At 37.3% G+C, this 15,224-nt stretch overlaps 1 protein-coding gene across 4 annotated transcripts in view; it reads right to left on the bottom strand.

Moving 5' to 3' along the window:
- CCDC152 (coiled-coil domain containing 152) overlaps positions 1 to 14,385 on the bottom strand; it is a 24,233-nt gene extending 9,848 nt beyond the window's left edge. The window contains exons 1-4 of one of the 4 annotated variants that reach the window (XM_034656961.1): positions 14,316 to 14,385; positions 12,132 to 12,239; positions 10,336 to 10,441; positions 3,959 to 4,027 (exon numbers count right to left, since the gene is read on the bottom strand). In XM_034656961.1, coding sequence (XP_034512852.1) covers positions 3,959 to 4,027; positions 10,336 to 10,441; positions 12,132 to 12,218 — 262 coding nt within the window. In that variant the 5' untranslated portion in view covers positions 12,219 to 12,239; positions 14,316 to 14,385. Of the gene's footprint in view, positions 1 to 3,958; positions 4,028 to 10,335; positions 10,442 to 12,131; positions 12,240 to 13,571; positions 13,775 to 13,933; positions 14,042 to 14,315 lie in introns of those variants that run through there. The other 3 variants (XM_034656960.1, XM_034656963.1, XM_034656962.1) reach the window with 3 other exon arrangements.
- Positions 14,386 to 15,224: the final 839 nt, after the last annotated feature.

Genomic DNA, 15,224 nt, shown 5'->3' on the forward strand with positions numbered 1-15,224 from the left:
TGTGCAACTTGTTCTTTGTCTTATTTTGTTTTGCCTTGGTTTCTAGAAGATTTAGAGTTAACTTTTGTGCTATATTGAAGCAACTACCCCTTAGGTTAGGCTTCTGATCAAAGTATTTTCCTAACTCTCTTATTCATCATGGGCAGGAATAGCATTATGGGTGTGCGATCTGTGCAGCTGCATGGGACCCTGCACTCAGAAGGCTATCTTTGCTCTAACATTCTGCCAGCAATGTCCTGACATTCTTAACAATTTTGTCTTTGAACTTATATTTTTAAGTAAATTCCAGTGGGACAATGGAGCATGCATGTGAGCAAAGGTAAGAGCAATATCCAGGTCCACTGCTCTTTGCCACTACATTCATACACAGCATTTGCAATGCCCCATGAGCACAGAATTCTGGTGGACGTAGGATGCCTGTTAGCTCAGCAAAACTCAAAGGTACAAGTACAAGGTAAACACGTTCCATCTACAACTAAGTAAGCAAGGGTCCTTATTTTATTTTGTACTAGAACTTGCTTCAAAGGCAGAAAGAAAGCAATAGCATCTAAGAAACATGAATGACCAGGCAACGCTATCATATCCTTCCTCAATTCTGTTATTTTCCTCTATTAACCATCTAATTATGCTAAAAAGGATGACATAAAAAAAAGAGAAGGATAAGAAAATTCACAGTTCCTTTTCATTTTAGTCCTTCTTTGTTCATCAGGAAGTGAAGGAAGAGAGTATTGGTAGAATGTACAGGTATCAAGAAGTAAAATGAATAATAAATGGTTTAGATAGTTTTGTGCAGCATTTTCACTGTTGTGGTAAGAATGAAACAGATACGCATGTACAAGCTATGAAGTATTAACTGTGTACTTTTTAAAAAGATTTTATTTATTTGAGAGAGACAGAGATAGTGACAGAGAGCACAAGCAGAGAAGAGAGGGAGAGACAGGCTCCCCGTTGAGCAGGAAGCCCGACATGGGGCTCCATCCCAGCACCCTGAGATTATGACCTGAGCTGAAGGCAGACGCTTAACCGACTGAGCCATCCAGGTGCCCCTATTGTGTACTTTTGTGTGTTAATTGTGTATCTTTGAATTTAAAACTGGCTTGCACAATATAAAGATGAATGGTAGTATTTATGTTCCTAATTAAATTTTTTTATTCTTTTTTAACTTAGAGCAACATTAACAGAAAGTACAAAACCCTGGCAAGTTGAGAGAGACCACAGAAGAAAAAAAAGCTTNAGAAAGTACAAAACCCTGGCAAGTTGAGAGAGACCACAGAAGAAAAAAAAGCTTTATATTTTAGAAACCTTAGTGTTACTTTTTCCACCACCTTTTGCACATTGGGCCCCACATTTTCATTTTTGTGTGGGGCCCTGCAAATTATGTGGTTGGCCGTGTTTATAGGTTTTGTTCTTAGCTTTCTTTTAATGTGCCTTTAGCAAACCTCTTTGGAAGGAGACAATTTTTAAATAATGAAGATTCTGAAGTATATACTCAAAGCAAATCATTTCCCCAGATAGAATGTACTTATATAAATGTAGCATTTTTCCAAGGATATACTAGAGGCTGACATGATAAATTATTGTATGTTGAAAGAAGCATTTCTACATTTTTCAAACTACTTTTAATTTGAGCAATACTTTTTTCTTTAGGAGTAAACTAATCATCGATTAGCTTACTTTCTCAAATAATTCTTCTATAGAATAGCACTCAACCATGTGCTATTGTCCTTTTAAAAACATTCTGATCAGTTATCAATTTTGATTAATCATTTTGCTTGTTATGATTGATTTTGCATAGTAAAGTTGTATTATACATTAACAATGTCTTTCTGGAAACCTACCCTGATAGAGTATAAGGGCCTAAATAAATTCAAGTTATTCAAGTGCAGTTCAGACAGGAAAAATAGCAATATTAAATTGCAAGAAATTATCTAGAGATAATCAGCAAAAATAAGCGTGAATTCTACTGATTTTAGAGATGCTCTGTGTTTGCAGCTGATTTCATGTGTCTCTCTTCTCCATGACACCCTGCCAATGTATTTAAGAACTCAAATTCCTTAATTCTTTTTTTTTTTTTTTAAGATTGTATTTATTTGACAGAGAGAGAGCACAAGCAGGGGGAGCTTAGGCAGAGGGAGAGGGAGAAGCAGGCTCCCCACTGAGCAGGGAGCCCAATGCAGGGCTGGATCCCAGGACCCTGGGATCATGACCTGAGCCAAAGGCAGACGCTTAAGTGACTGAACCACCCAGGTGCCCTATGAATTCTTTTCTAATGAACAAAAATCTCTGAATCTTATTTTCTTTGTCCTGGTAATAACTAACCATAAGTTAGATGGCAGAATGACACTATCTTTCATACAATGAATTATAGGGGTCCTCCTAAACTAGCATATAGGATAATACAGAAAAATATAATATAGGAAAAATCCTTATCATTTGATATATTGTGATGAATCATGCTCTAAGGACCCATGTCCATGCTCTAAACTCCAAACACACATTAATTCAAAGAGAGGATATTATATCTGTGAAAAGATTGTATCCTTGACCATTGGTCAATATTTGATATCTTTTTCACAAAAAATAACAATTCAGTAATGAATATATTAAACATTAACTTTCTGGGACTTCAGAGTAACTTTAATTTCTGGTAGATGTTTTATCTGAACAAAATCCTGGGAAGAGTTAAATTAAATATCATTCGAATCCTAGGATAAGAGGCCTATAAGGATTATGAACATTCACAATTTTTTAAATGTAGTTAGGTATATTTAGAGAAGGGAAAAATTGTTTTGAACCATCAGCAATGAGATGGGAAAACGAAAGCCTAAACCAGGTGTGGGATGGGATTCAAACACTGAAACAAGTGAGGAGACTGCTAGAGCCAAGAAAAGTGAAAATCTATAGGACATAAGGGGATCAGAAGTCTGCAGGACTAGCCAAAAGAAAAGGCATTGGAGATGGTGTTCTTCCCCCATCTAATACCCTTCTTGATCTCCAGAACAGCTTTCAGTGGTGTATTGATAGGAAAATGAATCCTCTCTGTACTGCAGATGCTGTTTGACAGTGTAAATGTGAAATCTTTTAATAAAATTTTTATATTAGTTTCATCAACACTTGAGGAAATATTTTGAGGTAAAACAATGAGGGGGGAGTAAGAACTAATAGCAATTCTTAAAGATAAATCTCATTAGAACATTATAAAGACAATAAGGAATAACATGCCAAAACAAATAAATGGTGTGTGACATCATTATGCTTCACCTCCGTATGTAAAGTACTTTCTTTATGATAAAAATAGAGGACTAAAACGAAAAATTCTTGTTTGATTTGTTTTATATTGGGAGGGACTTTGAAGGCAATTTTATCTAATCTCCAAAATAGTAGAGGAAAATCCCATAAACACTGCACTGTAGCTAAATCAGAACAGGATAAAACACTTGGTTGTTTTGTCCATTTTGTCAATGAACAGGCACATTGGGTTAGCATGACTACCAAAAATAAGGTAAGGTGAAGATGTTGGCTTCATTTACACGAACATAGCCTCATTTATGATGAAAATTAAATAGCAAACCATCGCTGCAATTTGAATAGTATATTCATCATGTAACACTAGTAAATAGCTACCCTTCAAAACTGAACACAAGATCTTTGCTTTAGTACTCCTAAGAATAAAAATGTTTCTAAACTTTTGAAAATAATAAAGAGAATTATTATGACTGATTACAAAACAGCCCCCTCTGATGTCCCTGTCAGAAAAAGATTGAATTGTCCTGCTCAGGGTGGCATTTCTTATTTCGTAATAATTTAGGGAAGTAGGATTTGGTAGAGAGGAGTCTTGCCATTAGCTGATGAATTTAACAAGACCAGATTAAAAGAAACTTACTGTCAATGATGTAAAAACTCTATTTTTAAAGATAGTCAAATAGAACGTATTTTTGAAGATTTTTTTCTAACTCACCTTTCAAACCATGTTGAAATTCAATGGTCTGTTGTAGCCCTTTTATCACATTATGAAGAGTAGCACATTCTAAAATATGAAAGACATATTTATTTGAAAGTTACTTGCTTTCATTTTGGAACTATTCTCTCAAAGTTGAAAGACTTAAAAAATAAAATAAATAAAATACTTAATTGACAATTATGAGATCTTAATAAAGCAACCAGCTATCGCAAAGTAAATAATATAATAAGTACTTTTTATTTACCCTTTAAGTCAAATGCATTCTGGGATCTGGTCATGAGTTTTCAATGCACAATAAATTCAGCATAGGAGGTATCCCCCACTCCGTGTGCTTTAGCAATATTGGCCCTAGAAGGAAGGTGCACTTGGACATGTCTGGGGCCTTCATTGCAAGCATTTATGCCCTGTCGTGTAAATAAAAGTTTCATTATACTCTGGTTATAGCTAGCAATAGCTAAACCTTTGGTGAGTAGCAACAGAGATGGAAACTTCTGTAATTCAAGCAGTCCACGTGGCTGTAAGCTCCAGGGTATCAGGGACTATTTTCTGTTTTGTTCACCATTTCTCCCTAGTACTTAGAATAGTTGTGACCCATACCAGGCACTCCATAAATATTTGCTGAGTGATTGATCAATAGGCAATATTATAGTAAACCGAAGCAAGAAAGGGGTAAGTTGGAAAAGCTCTGGTCTGAAAATAGCATTTTTGCTATTCTAAGTGCTTTGCAAATATTGAGTAAGTTAGCCCTCCTAACCCTATGAGGTAGGTCCTAGTAGTTGCCTCATTTGACATATGAGGAAACCGACACACAGAAGTTTGGTAAATTGCCCAAGGTCACACTTATAACTAGTAAGTGGTAGAGCTACAACCTGAACCCCAGCAGTTCAGCAACACAGCCTATGACTTAACTACTTCACTACCACAAAGGAGACCAGCCCAGGAGCCTCTACTAGGGTAATATGAGTAGGTTGGAGGCCCTGGAAAGAAGGCAGGAACAGAATCAGAGAAAGACTCTGTCTGATAGTTATTGCTATTGCATTTTTACTAGAAGGTTAGGGAGCACAGGTTGCACTAGTTTAAGTCTACAATTACACTAGCTAAATATATAGTGATGAAAACTTCACAAAAGAATAACTTAATATTTTTAAAATATTAAAACTTGTGAAGTTTAAGGACAATTTCACCTTTATGTGCTAATAAATATTGGATCTTATTCTCTTTCATCCAGTTTCAGAGGTCCAAGATGGATAGTCAGCCAGTGTGCACTAATATGACATACTGACTGGCTTCCATTCTAGCTGGGCATCTGTTTTGATGGTTAAATATTAAATACCATATTTGTATCTAATAATAAAAAGATATCTAGGTATAATAATAATACCATTTATTGAATGTTCATTCTGCCAGGCATTACACTAAGTGCATTATAAACATTACCCCAATTAGTATTCAAAATGATAGCGAGAGTTTCATATTATTAGACTGGTTTTACAAAGGGAGGCAGTCATCCATACAGGTTTGGTTACTTGCCCAGGATTCCAGAGTTAGTAAATGGAAGGTATGGACTTGAACATAGATTTTCCACATTTCAAATCCTGCTATTAATCTGCTATTCAATACTTCCTCAGGAATTACAGGATATGCTGATGAAACCATGAAACTTGGTCTGAGGGACTAGAATAGTTTCCTCTTTCTCACTCTCTAGCTATAACACCCTGGGCAAGCTACTTAACCTATTCGAACTTTATATTCTCCATCTGCAAAATAAAAGTATGGGTAATACTCATCCTCCCTCACATACGAGACTATTCTCATATATATGACTGTTCTGACAACCAAAGGAGAAAACAGTACTTTCTAAATTTACTCACACGTATTCAATATTGTTATTGTTTTTTATTCTCTCCTCTGCCTCTCAACAATTTGTATATATATCTCTTCTCTCCATTCTCCACATTTCATTTTAGTTATTTGTGGCTTCTCCCACTAGATGGTGAACTCTTTCAGGTAAAGATCATATCTTATTAATTTTGATATTTCTTGCACCTAATATTAGTGGTGACTATTTCATAGGTGTTCAATAGTATTTTTATTTATTGACTAAAGGAAAGAGCCAATACCGAGAGGGGAGAATGCAAAACTTTGACTTTCAGTTAGAGGTCCTGCACTGAGTCTCCATGTACTTTCTTCAACTAATGAAAGTATTTTGTAGAAGTTAAAAGCTTTATGCAGATAGAAGGTTCTACTATTGTGGTTTTTCAGTCCTCCGTGTGTCCCCTCTGCCATCCCCACCACCCACTCAAAGGTCCCACCATCCTCCATTTTTTTCTCTTTTAGGATTCCCCAGTGAGAGAATGATGGTTAAATCACATTGGACATTGCCTACTTCATATGTTGCTATGTTAGCTGCTATAATTAGAAAATTAAGGGGGCGCCAGCCTGGCTCAGTCAGTGGAGCACGCAACTCTTGATCTCAGGGTTGTGTGAGCCCTGCCATGAGTGTAGAGATTACTTAATATCTTTAAAAAAATTAAGGTGGCACAGACTCTGCCATCACTTCTCTTTGTGCCTTTTAGAGGAATAAATCCAGCAATTCATGAAATATGGTAGCTGAAGCTCTAAGTACCGTTGACCGTTGAGTGACATGGGGGTTAATAGTGCCGGCTCCTGTGCGGTTGAAAATCTGAGTGTAACTTTTGACTCTTAAAAACTTAACTACTGGGGCACCTGGCTGGCTCAGTTTGTAGAGCATGTGACTCTTGATCTCAGGGTTGTAAGTTCAAGCCCCACATTGGATGTAGACTTTACTTTAAAAAAAAAGTTCAAAATCTTTACTAATAGCCGATGGTTGGCTAGAACCTTACTGATAACATAAAGTGCATTAACAAATATTATGTATTATAGCCTATATTCTTACAATAAAGTAAGCTAGGGAAAAGAAAAAGTTATCAGAAAAATCACGAGAGAAAATACCTTTCCAGTATTGCACTGTATTTATGAAAAAGCATGTGCATATAAGCGGATTCATGCAGTTCAAACCTGTGTTGTTCAAGGGCCAGCTATAATCAACAAATTGAAAACAGAGCCCAGAAACTGAAAGTATATAGTTTTTTTTTAAATGTGTATTTTCAAAATATGAACACGAGGTGGCTCTCTCAACACTTTTTCCCCCCAAAGGAAACTGGCTCAATAAAAAACTGTTCATAAGGTAAAATACCATTCATTATTTTAGAATAATGGCTTTTCATTCTCTTTGCAAACCTTAACCCACATCATTTCTGTTGGATTTTACAATGAATATTATCCTATCCAATTCTTCTTAAAAGTTAGAGTTCAGAATATTAAGCTACTTCTTATACTGTATAATTTAGTAAATAGATGGTTATTTTGAGCTCAGACTTAGACTCTATCATTAACTAGCAATTTGAACATTAACATTTCACAAAGCACTTGGAAATGTTGAATATAATTATGTATGAAAAGGATTTTTTTTTTAGCACTTGGCCCTCAATACTAATATTATCATCTTGAACTGCCACAGAAATTCTTTATCTAGTATCAAATGTAGAAACTACAATATCATGGTTTTGTTCTTTATTACTGAACAAATCCAACCATATATGTAGTTTGTTCTTCCTCTCTATGTGAATTAGTACACACTTGGCTCTATAAGCTGTTATTCCCACTAGTTCTTTTACTTCTGCTGTGTATTATCCAGTGAAAAGGTCATTAGATTGAGACTAAGTAGAACTGCATTTTTTAAAAGTATTTAATTATTTTTTTCAAGTAATAAATACACATGAAACACAATAATATTGTGAAAAATAATTCTCTCTCCAATCTCTGCCCCCAGACTAATCAGTTTCCCTTCCCCCAAAGCAAGTGGTGTTACCAGGATGCTGATGCTGTTTATCTTTCCAGAGATACACAAATGTATAAGGGAGAGGGTGTTCTGTGTATTCAAAGATATTTTTATAAAAATGATAGCAAGCTGTAGTGAACGTTGTTGTTTTCATTTAATGTACCTTGGAGATTATTCTATATCATATTGAGATACTTTATTCTTTTCATCAGCTGCTTAGTATCTCATTAAATAAATATGCCATTATTTATTTAATCAGATTTCTACTGATGAATGTCACATTTGGAAAGGCCTTCTCCGTACTAAAAAACAAACACACAAACCCCCCACAAAACCCTATATTCTCTTCTATTTTTTTCTGTGGTTTAATTTTTTCCACCTTTATTTTTTAGTATAGTTTTATATGTATAGAAAAATTGGGAAGGTATTATAGAAAATTGCCAAATATCCTACACCCAGTTTCCCCTATTACATCTAACATGAGTATGGTATGTTTGTTACAATTAATGAACCAATACTGACACATTAACAAAAATCTATGCTTTATTCAGGTTTTCATAGTTTTTACCTTTTCTTTTTCTATTCCAGGATCCCATTCGCAATACCACATTACATTTACTCATCATGGCCACTTAGGGTCCTCTTAACTGTGATAGTTTCTCAGAGTTTTCTTGTTTTTGATGACCTCGACAGTTTTGCAGAGTGCTGGTCAGGTATTTTGTAGAATGTCCCTTTATGGGGATTTGTCTGATGCTTACCTCATGATAGATGGGATTATGGGTTTTGGGGGGAAGATCACAGAGGTGAAGTGCTATTTTCATCACACCATATCAAGGGTACATACTATCAACATGACATCAAGTTGACCTTGATCGCTTGCCTTAAGTGGCACATGTCAGATTACTCCACTGTACAGTTACTCTCCACCACCCTGTTTTCCATACTGTATATTTCATACAGTGAAGAAAGTCACTATACACAGCCCACACTCCATGAGTGGGACGTTATGATTTACCTCCTTGAGGGAAAACCACTTACATAAGTTACTTGGAATTCTGCAGAAAAGATGTCTCTTCTCCCTTATTTATCAGAATAAATAAGAATCAGTATGGGCTCATTGATATTTATTACATACTTTGGGTTACAACCCAATATTACTTTATTTAGTTTGTTGGCCAAATTGTTCCAGCTTTGCCATTGAGAACTCTTTCAGTTGGCTCTTGTATCCCTTTAACAGACCCCCATCATTGTGGAGTGTTTTATCTTTTTTAGCATTTTCCTGCTTTCTGGTACTGCAAGATGCTTCAGGCCCATCTTAATATATTTCCTGCCCCAGTCCTAGAATCAGCCATTTCTCTAAGGAGCCCTGGTTCCTTTTATTGTAAAATACTATTAGAAACCAAGATCTGGGTTCTTGTTGCTACTGCCTTGTTATTTTTAGGCCCTCTTAGTTGACACAGCAAGGAAATGTATATGTGCTTTTGTTGTTGTTGTTTCTTTTCCCTCCCGACATAGGGCACTTTATTAGTGAGCAGTGTTGGTCTGGGAAAAGGGTGGCTGGAATGAAAAGGATCAGTGCCCATCCTGGGAAACATTTCTAAACATCAGGCATTCCTCCATGAAAATTTAGAGAAAACTCCATCATGGATGGATCCCTCTCCCCGCCCACCTCCCACCCTCTGCCAGAGGACAGCACTGTGACTCCCAAGCAGCAGGGGCACCTAAGGCACAGCTGGGCCCAAGGACAGCAGGGTTTCAGTGTCAGGCACAGAGCACTGTCAGGGGACCCCAGGAACTTCTCAAACTTCTAGGTAAACTTGAGGGAATTCAGGCTCTCTTGATTTCTCCAGATGCCCTGAACTTGTTGCACAGGGAAGCCAAGCACTACCAGGCCTTGCAGCTAGAGGTGCAGCTGAAGCTCATTTATCTGTGTGTAGTCCCAGACCACTGTGCCTCAAAGCAAGGGGACATTCTCAAAGAGCAGCACCTTGCCCTGCAAAGAACCCAGGCTCTCAGGCTCCTGGCAGGCCAGCAGGTGGGCAAAGAAGGGTAGACTAAGAGCAGAGCCACAGCTGGGAGGGTAGCTGGCTGCTGGGAGCTGAGAGGTACACGTGTCCTGACTGTCCCAGAAGTAAGGGGAGAGCTTGGCACTAAAATTTTTGACCCACATGAAATTTCTTTTGAGTATAATTGTGAGGCAGGAATTCACAATTGTTACTTTTTCCCATGGTTTTGAAGGCCTGGATTGAGCCTTGAATTTGCCATTTCTTAGTTTAGTGGCCTCAGACAGACTAACTTCTTTCATCCTATGTTTCTTCATTACTGGGGTGGCTTAGTAATACCAAACCTATCTGTCTATCAGGGCTATAGTAAGGATAAAATGAAATGATAGCTCAGAAAGTTCTATGTGAATTTAAAATATTTTACAAACGTATGGTATAATATTAATCACTGCTGTACCAAAAAGTACTCTCATTAGAATTAATATTTCTTCAGACGGCAAAGAACTAACCTTCTTTAATTGAGACCTCCTTTGTTTGCATTACTTTTAACAAATAGTTAGCTTTTTCCAACTGCATATCCAGTATATTATTCTTTCCACTGGTTTCTATCATTTTCTGCAGAAAAAATATATATTATTACCAAAGCCATGCTGCTATTTTAATTTTTTTTTAACCTAATGATATGAAGACTAATGAAAATACAAACCACTTAATACCTAAAAGTCTAATAATTAAGTCTGGCATATACTTTATGTAAGTCAACTTCCTAATTTATTTTTAATTTTAAAAGTAACATGGCAAAAAATTAAAACAGACTACCCGTTACAAAGAGTTATGAAAATAAAAAATATGACCTAATTTGAATCTCCCTCTTTCCAACTATTGAACCCTTAGTCAGATGGTTAACAATTCCTTATATATATTTCCCAGGTATTTTATGACTATACAACTATAGATAAGGATATTATCCTCTGTTCTGCACCTTGGATGTTCTTAGAGATGATGTCAAATAAGCAATATAGGTCTACTTCATTCTTTTTAAGAGCTCCACTGAGTTTCATTTATGAGTATATTGTAATTTACTTAACTAGTCTCCCTATTGAGGAGAATTCATGTTTCCACTTTTTTGCTGTTACAAACAATAAATGAACGTAGCTTTGTGGTATCTTTGTGCATAGTATAATAGCTGCCATATACCCTTGGAACAGCTTCAAAAATCATCAATGCATTGTATCATCTATATCTCCACTCACTTCCCTATTCTATCAGCTTCTGAATTTATCTTAAAGCAACTCCTTGACATATATTACTTCATCTCACCACCTATATGTATCTCTAAGAGATAAAATTCTCAATACAATCACAATACCATTATTGCATCAAAAAATTAATATTTCTTATTTAAAATACTTAACGATATCTTAGATATTTCTGACTAAGCTCCAAAAAGTTTGTACCAATTCTTCTCCCACCAACAGTGCTTCTTATTTCTTTCTCTCTTCTCTGTTATTTCAGTAAGAGTCCTTGGTTAAGAAAATTCAAATTCATCGTTTTAAAAAAGTTCATAATGTTACCTCAAAATACCCATCATCATGGTATTTTTTTATTATGGCCACACTACACTGTGCAGAGGAAAAGAAGGAAGAGAGAAGAATGATAAGGAGAGAAAATAGAGGTAGGTATTATTCCCCTTTCCACCTTTGCTTCACAAACCCATTCTCCAAATCTTTCATTTATCTACTTGTATCTTCTCAACAGCTAATTCCTATTCCTCTCCAGAGCAGAGGAGAGGGAAAACACCTAATATATGCTTGTGGGTTTGGACTATCATGTAATTTATCCAGAGTTGGTGGGGTGGGGCCAGGGGGAATCTTCAAATGGATGTGTTTTTAGGCAAAAGAGAAGGAAAAGGAAACAGAATAGGAAAAAGTAAAAAAAAAAAATGTTAGTCATAATGCTAAGACATTGAGGATTGAGTCTATTTAAATTCTTACTAAAACATTCCTGGGTTTATAGACATTTTGAATATTTAAGTATGTATTTTCCCTTTAACTTTAGCCAAAGTATATCAACTGTTTCCTTGTCCCAGAACCATTATGATGTTTTAGTACAAATCATCCAAAATGAAATATATTTTAAATATGGATTTTAAAAATGAGAGAGAAAGGGCTTAGCCAAATGTATTTCCATTATCTTTACCTTGTCTATTTTTTGGTACATTTTTCTTTTTTCCCCAACTCCTTCCACTAGCAAAATCTGTTTCATTTTTCCTTTTATACTACATCTGTTTTATATCTTTACATACCTTTTCTATCTGTGAGAAGTCATTTAAAAGTTTGTCAAGATTCACACTGCTTATCTTTTTCATACATTCTTCGTTGCTTTCATTCATGTCTAAACTAGTGAAGAGTAACTGGGGTGAGAAACAGATGAAAGAAATAAACAAAAGCTAAAGCACTACAACAATGGTAATAACTCAAATACTAAAGCTTCTGTATTCCACCCAAAGAACACCACTTGAGCTCCATTGCACTCAGAAAATTTTTGTTATACTCATTAATAGCCAAATGCATTAAGGCTTCCCCACTCCTCTCCACGCCAGCCCAGTCAAGTTTTTTCTAAATAAATCTAAAATTAGTGCAATGTTATGGGTATACGTAGAAATTATTTGTTCCTATTACACAAAAAACTATGCCATTGTTCAGCTCATCTCCTAGCCATCGGTATGACAGGACTTAAAATCTGGTGTATTGTTAATTATTGTTAAATCTGATGAGTGACTTTTAAATATAGATATTCTCAATTTAAGATGTTAAAAATATTTGTTAACTATCATGCCACAAATATTTTTTGCTCTATTTCCTGGTAGTGTGCTTATTGCCATGGACTGAATTGTATCCCCTGTCCCTCAAATTCCTTTGGGTATAGCCAGCTAACTGTTGAAGAACGAGTTTGTTTTAGTCCTATGGAACCAATCATAAGAAATTCTACAGAATTCCTGAGGTAAACTCATCCAGGCAGGATGAAGAAATTGACCTTTGCAAAACTGCCAGCATTTACATTTGGGGGTGGGAGAGTATCTAGACGAATTAGGATTAATACAATCTAAAAGTATGAGACACTTGTCTTTAGGCTTTTCCACAAGCAAATTGGAAGGAGAAAATACAAATCTGAAATTTAGGCATTCTAGATTGAGGAAAGAGCATGTGCCAATGCCTGGTGTGTGAGAGTGGTAGTGGCAGCTAGTCCAAAGTAAAAGGTAAGTAAATTCCTAAAGTAATTATCTAAAGTAATTTTAGGGGTCATATTCTTCTTTAAAATGAGGTCCATCAAAACAGACATTGCTTGACAGTTTGTTACTTCACAAAGAAATCCCATTTCCTTTCTCTTTTTGATATTATATGACATTAACAATTATTAGTGGTTCTTAAGTGAGAGAATTTTAGCTATATATTTTCAGCTTATTGAATTATTATCCTCCATCACATCTTCAAGTAAAACTCTCTATAATATCCCTTAGAAAGTTACAACTTGATCTTTAAGGCAGGTGAATAATTGTAACAGCATCCCATGATAAATACAGCAAAATTCCTTTTCGGGTAAAATTTAAAAATCATCTCTATTGGATAAACTGTTATTCTTTAAAAGAACTACAGGATAACCTGAAGTAGTTAATGCAATATTTTCCCTCCCAACTTTTTTTTTCTTTTTAGTTCCTAACATTTTAAATAAAAAAAGGTTTTACTTTGGTTGTGCCTCAGATGCCAGCTCTTGAATTAAATTCATTTTAATTTCAGCTTGATTTTCTCCCAACTCCTCTCCTCTAACGAGACTCTTGGAATGTTTTTCTTTATAAAATCATCGCCAATATTCCTCTGGCTCTTACTGCACGCTTTCCCTTGTGTGTTTGTCACACAGGCTGAAAAACCATCGGGTCCGTTTCTAGGTGTTGTCATAGTCTTCCCCCCCCCCCGCCCCGCCCCTCCCCTCCTCCAATTCCCTCGACCAAGATGTCTTCAGTGAATGCGGCCTTCCCGCCCGTGAAACCAGATGACAAGCTGGTGATTCAGGGCTCGTCAAATTCTTCCGCGAGACGCAGAGACTGACCTGTGACCTTCGGGGCCCAGAAGCACCAAACATCCCTTCAGGTGGGTGCCAGCCCCATTTCCTTCCCCGCCCTCCTTCCGCCGACTAGCATCTGGGCCTCACCCTCTCCCTCCCCCCACCCGGCTCGGCGGGGCCAGTGCTCCGCGGGCCAGAGGACGGGCTCGGAACCTCCCCTCCTCCCCTCCCTGCAGCCCTCGAAGAATTCACTCAGTCGGGAAGCCCGGGGCGCTGCTCCCTCCAACCAAGTCACAGCTCCACTGCGGGCTGCGTACCCCCACGCTCGAGGGGAGTGGCTGGGTCAAAACCCTGCTAGGGGCCAGGAGACCGTGAGGGGCTTTGAAGAAAAGAATGTCCAAGGGCAAAGTGGGAATGTCGAACCCACCGACAAAAAGCCTGGAGCGACCCCGCCTCGGCTCACAGATGCCCCCCTTCTCCCACGCCTCCGCCTCCGGGTGCCGGTCCGCCCCTCAAGTCTGTCCCCGCCCCGGAAGCCGGTTCCCCCAGCAACAGGCCCGCCCCTCTCCTGGCCCCACCTGGGCGTGCTCTCGCGCTCCACCGCCTCTCGTGCCTCACCTCCTGGGCCCTTGCTCCCCTGAACATCTGGTGCTTCTTAGATATTTCCTCTAGTTTCCAGGACAGGACTCAACAGCCAGAGGCTGCCAGATCCATAATTATTTCTCCAACCAAAGAATAAATCACATTGGTTTTAAGATTTGATCAGTGAGTCAGCATTAAGGAATAAACAATAAACGATATTTACTAGAGTAATTTATGAAGTTGGCTTATAAGGTACCAGAGACTGCTAGGTGATAGAGATGAAAGCGTGAATACAATGCCGTCTCTGCAGTCCAGAGTTGGCTAATGGAGCTGGTCTCCCACCTACGAAACTTTATCTTGGTAACTTAATGCTTAAGGGCTTAGGCTCTGTGTGAATTCAAGAGCCTAACTCTTTTGTTTATCAACGGGTAGACGCTGGGCAAATTTTTAAGTACACTTGCCTTAGCTTCTTTATCTGTAAAGTAGACATTAAATAATAATGCCCACCTCATGGGGCTATTGTGATAATTAAAGGAAAGGATGCATTTTAAAAAGTGCTTAATGCAGTTCCTGGCATAAAGTGTTCAAAAATATTAATTAGTATGATTTGAAAATTTTGGTCAACAATGGTTTGAAAGTGTATCCACTGCCAACTTTGCCCTCTCTGCTTTTTTTTTTTTTTTTTGAGTGGGAGATGACAGATATATTTTTATTAATTCCATTTTCTATGAAAGCCAAAATCTGGCAAGCAGAT

Source organism: Ailuropoda melanoleuca, chromosome 3 (genome assembly GCF_002007445.2).
Source record: "Ailuropoda melanoleuca isolate Jingjing chromosome 3, ASM200744v2, whole genome shotgun sequence".
NCBI lineage: Eukaryota > Metazoa > Chordata > Mammalia > Carnivora > Ursidae > Ailuropoda > Ailuropoda melanoleuca.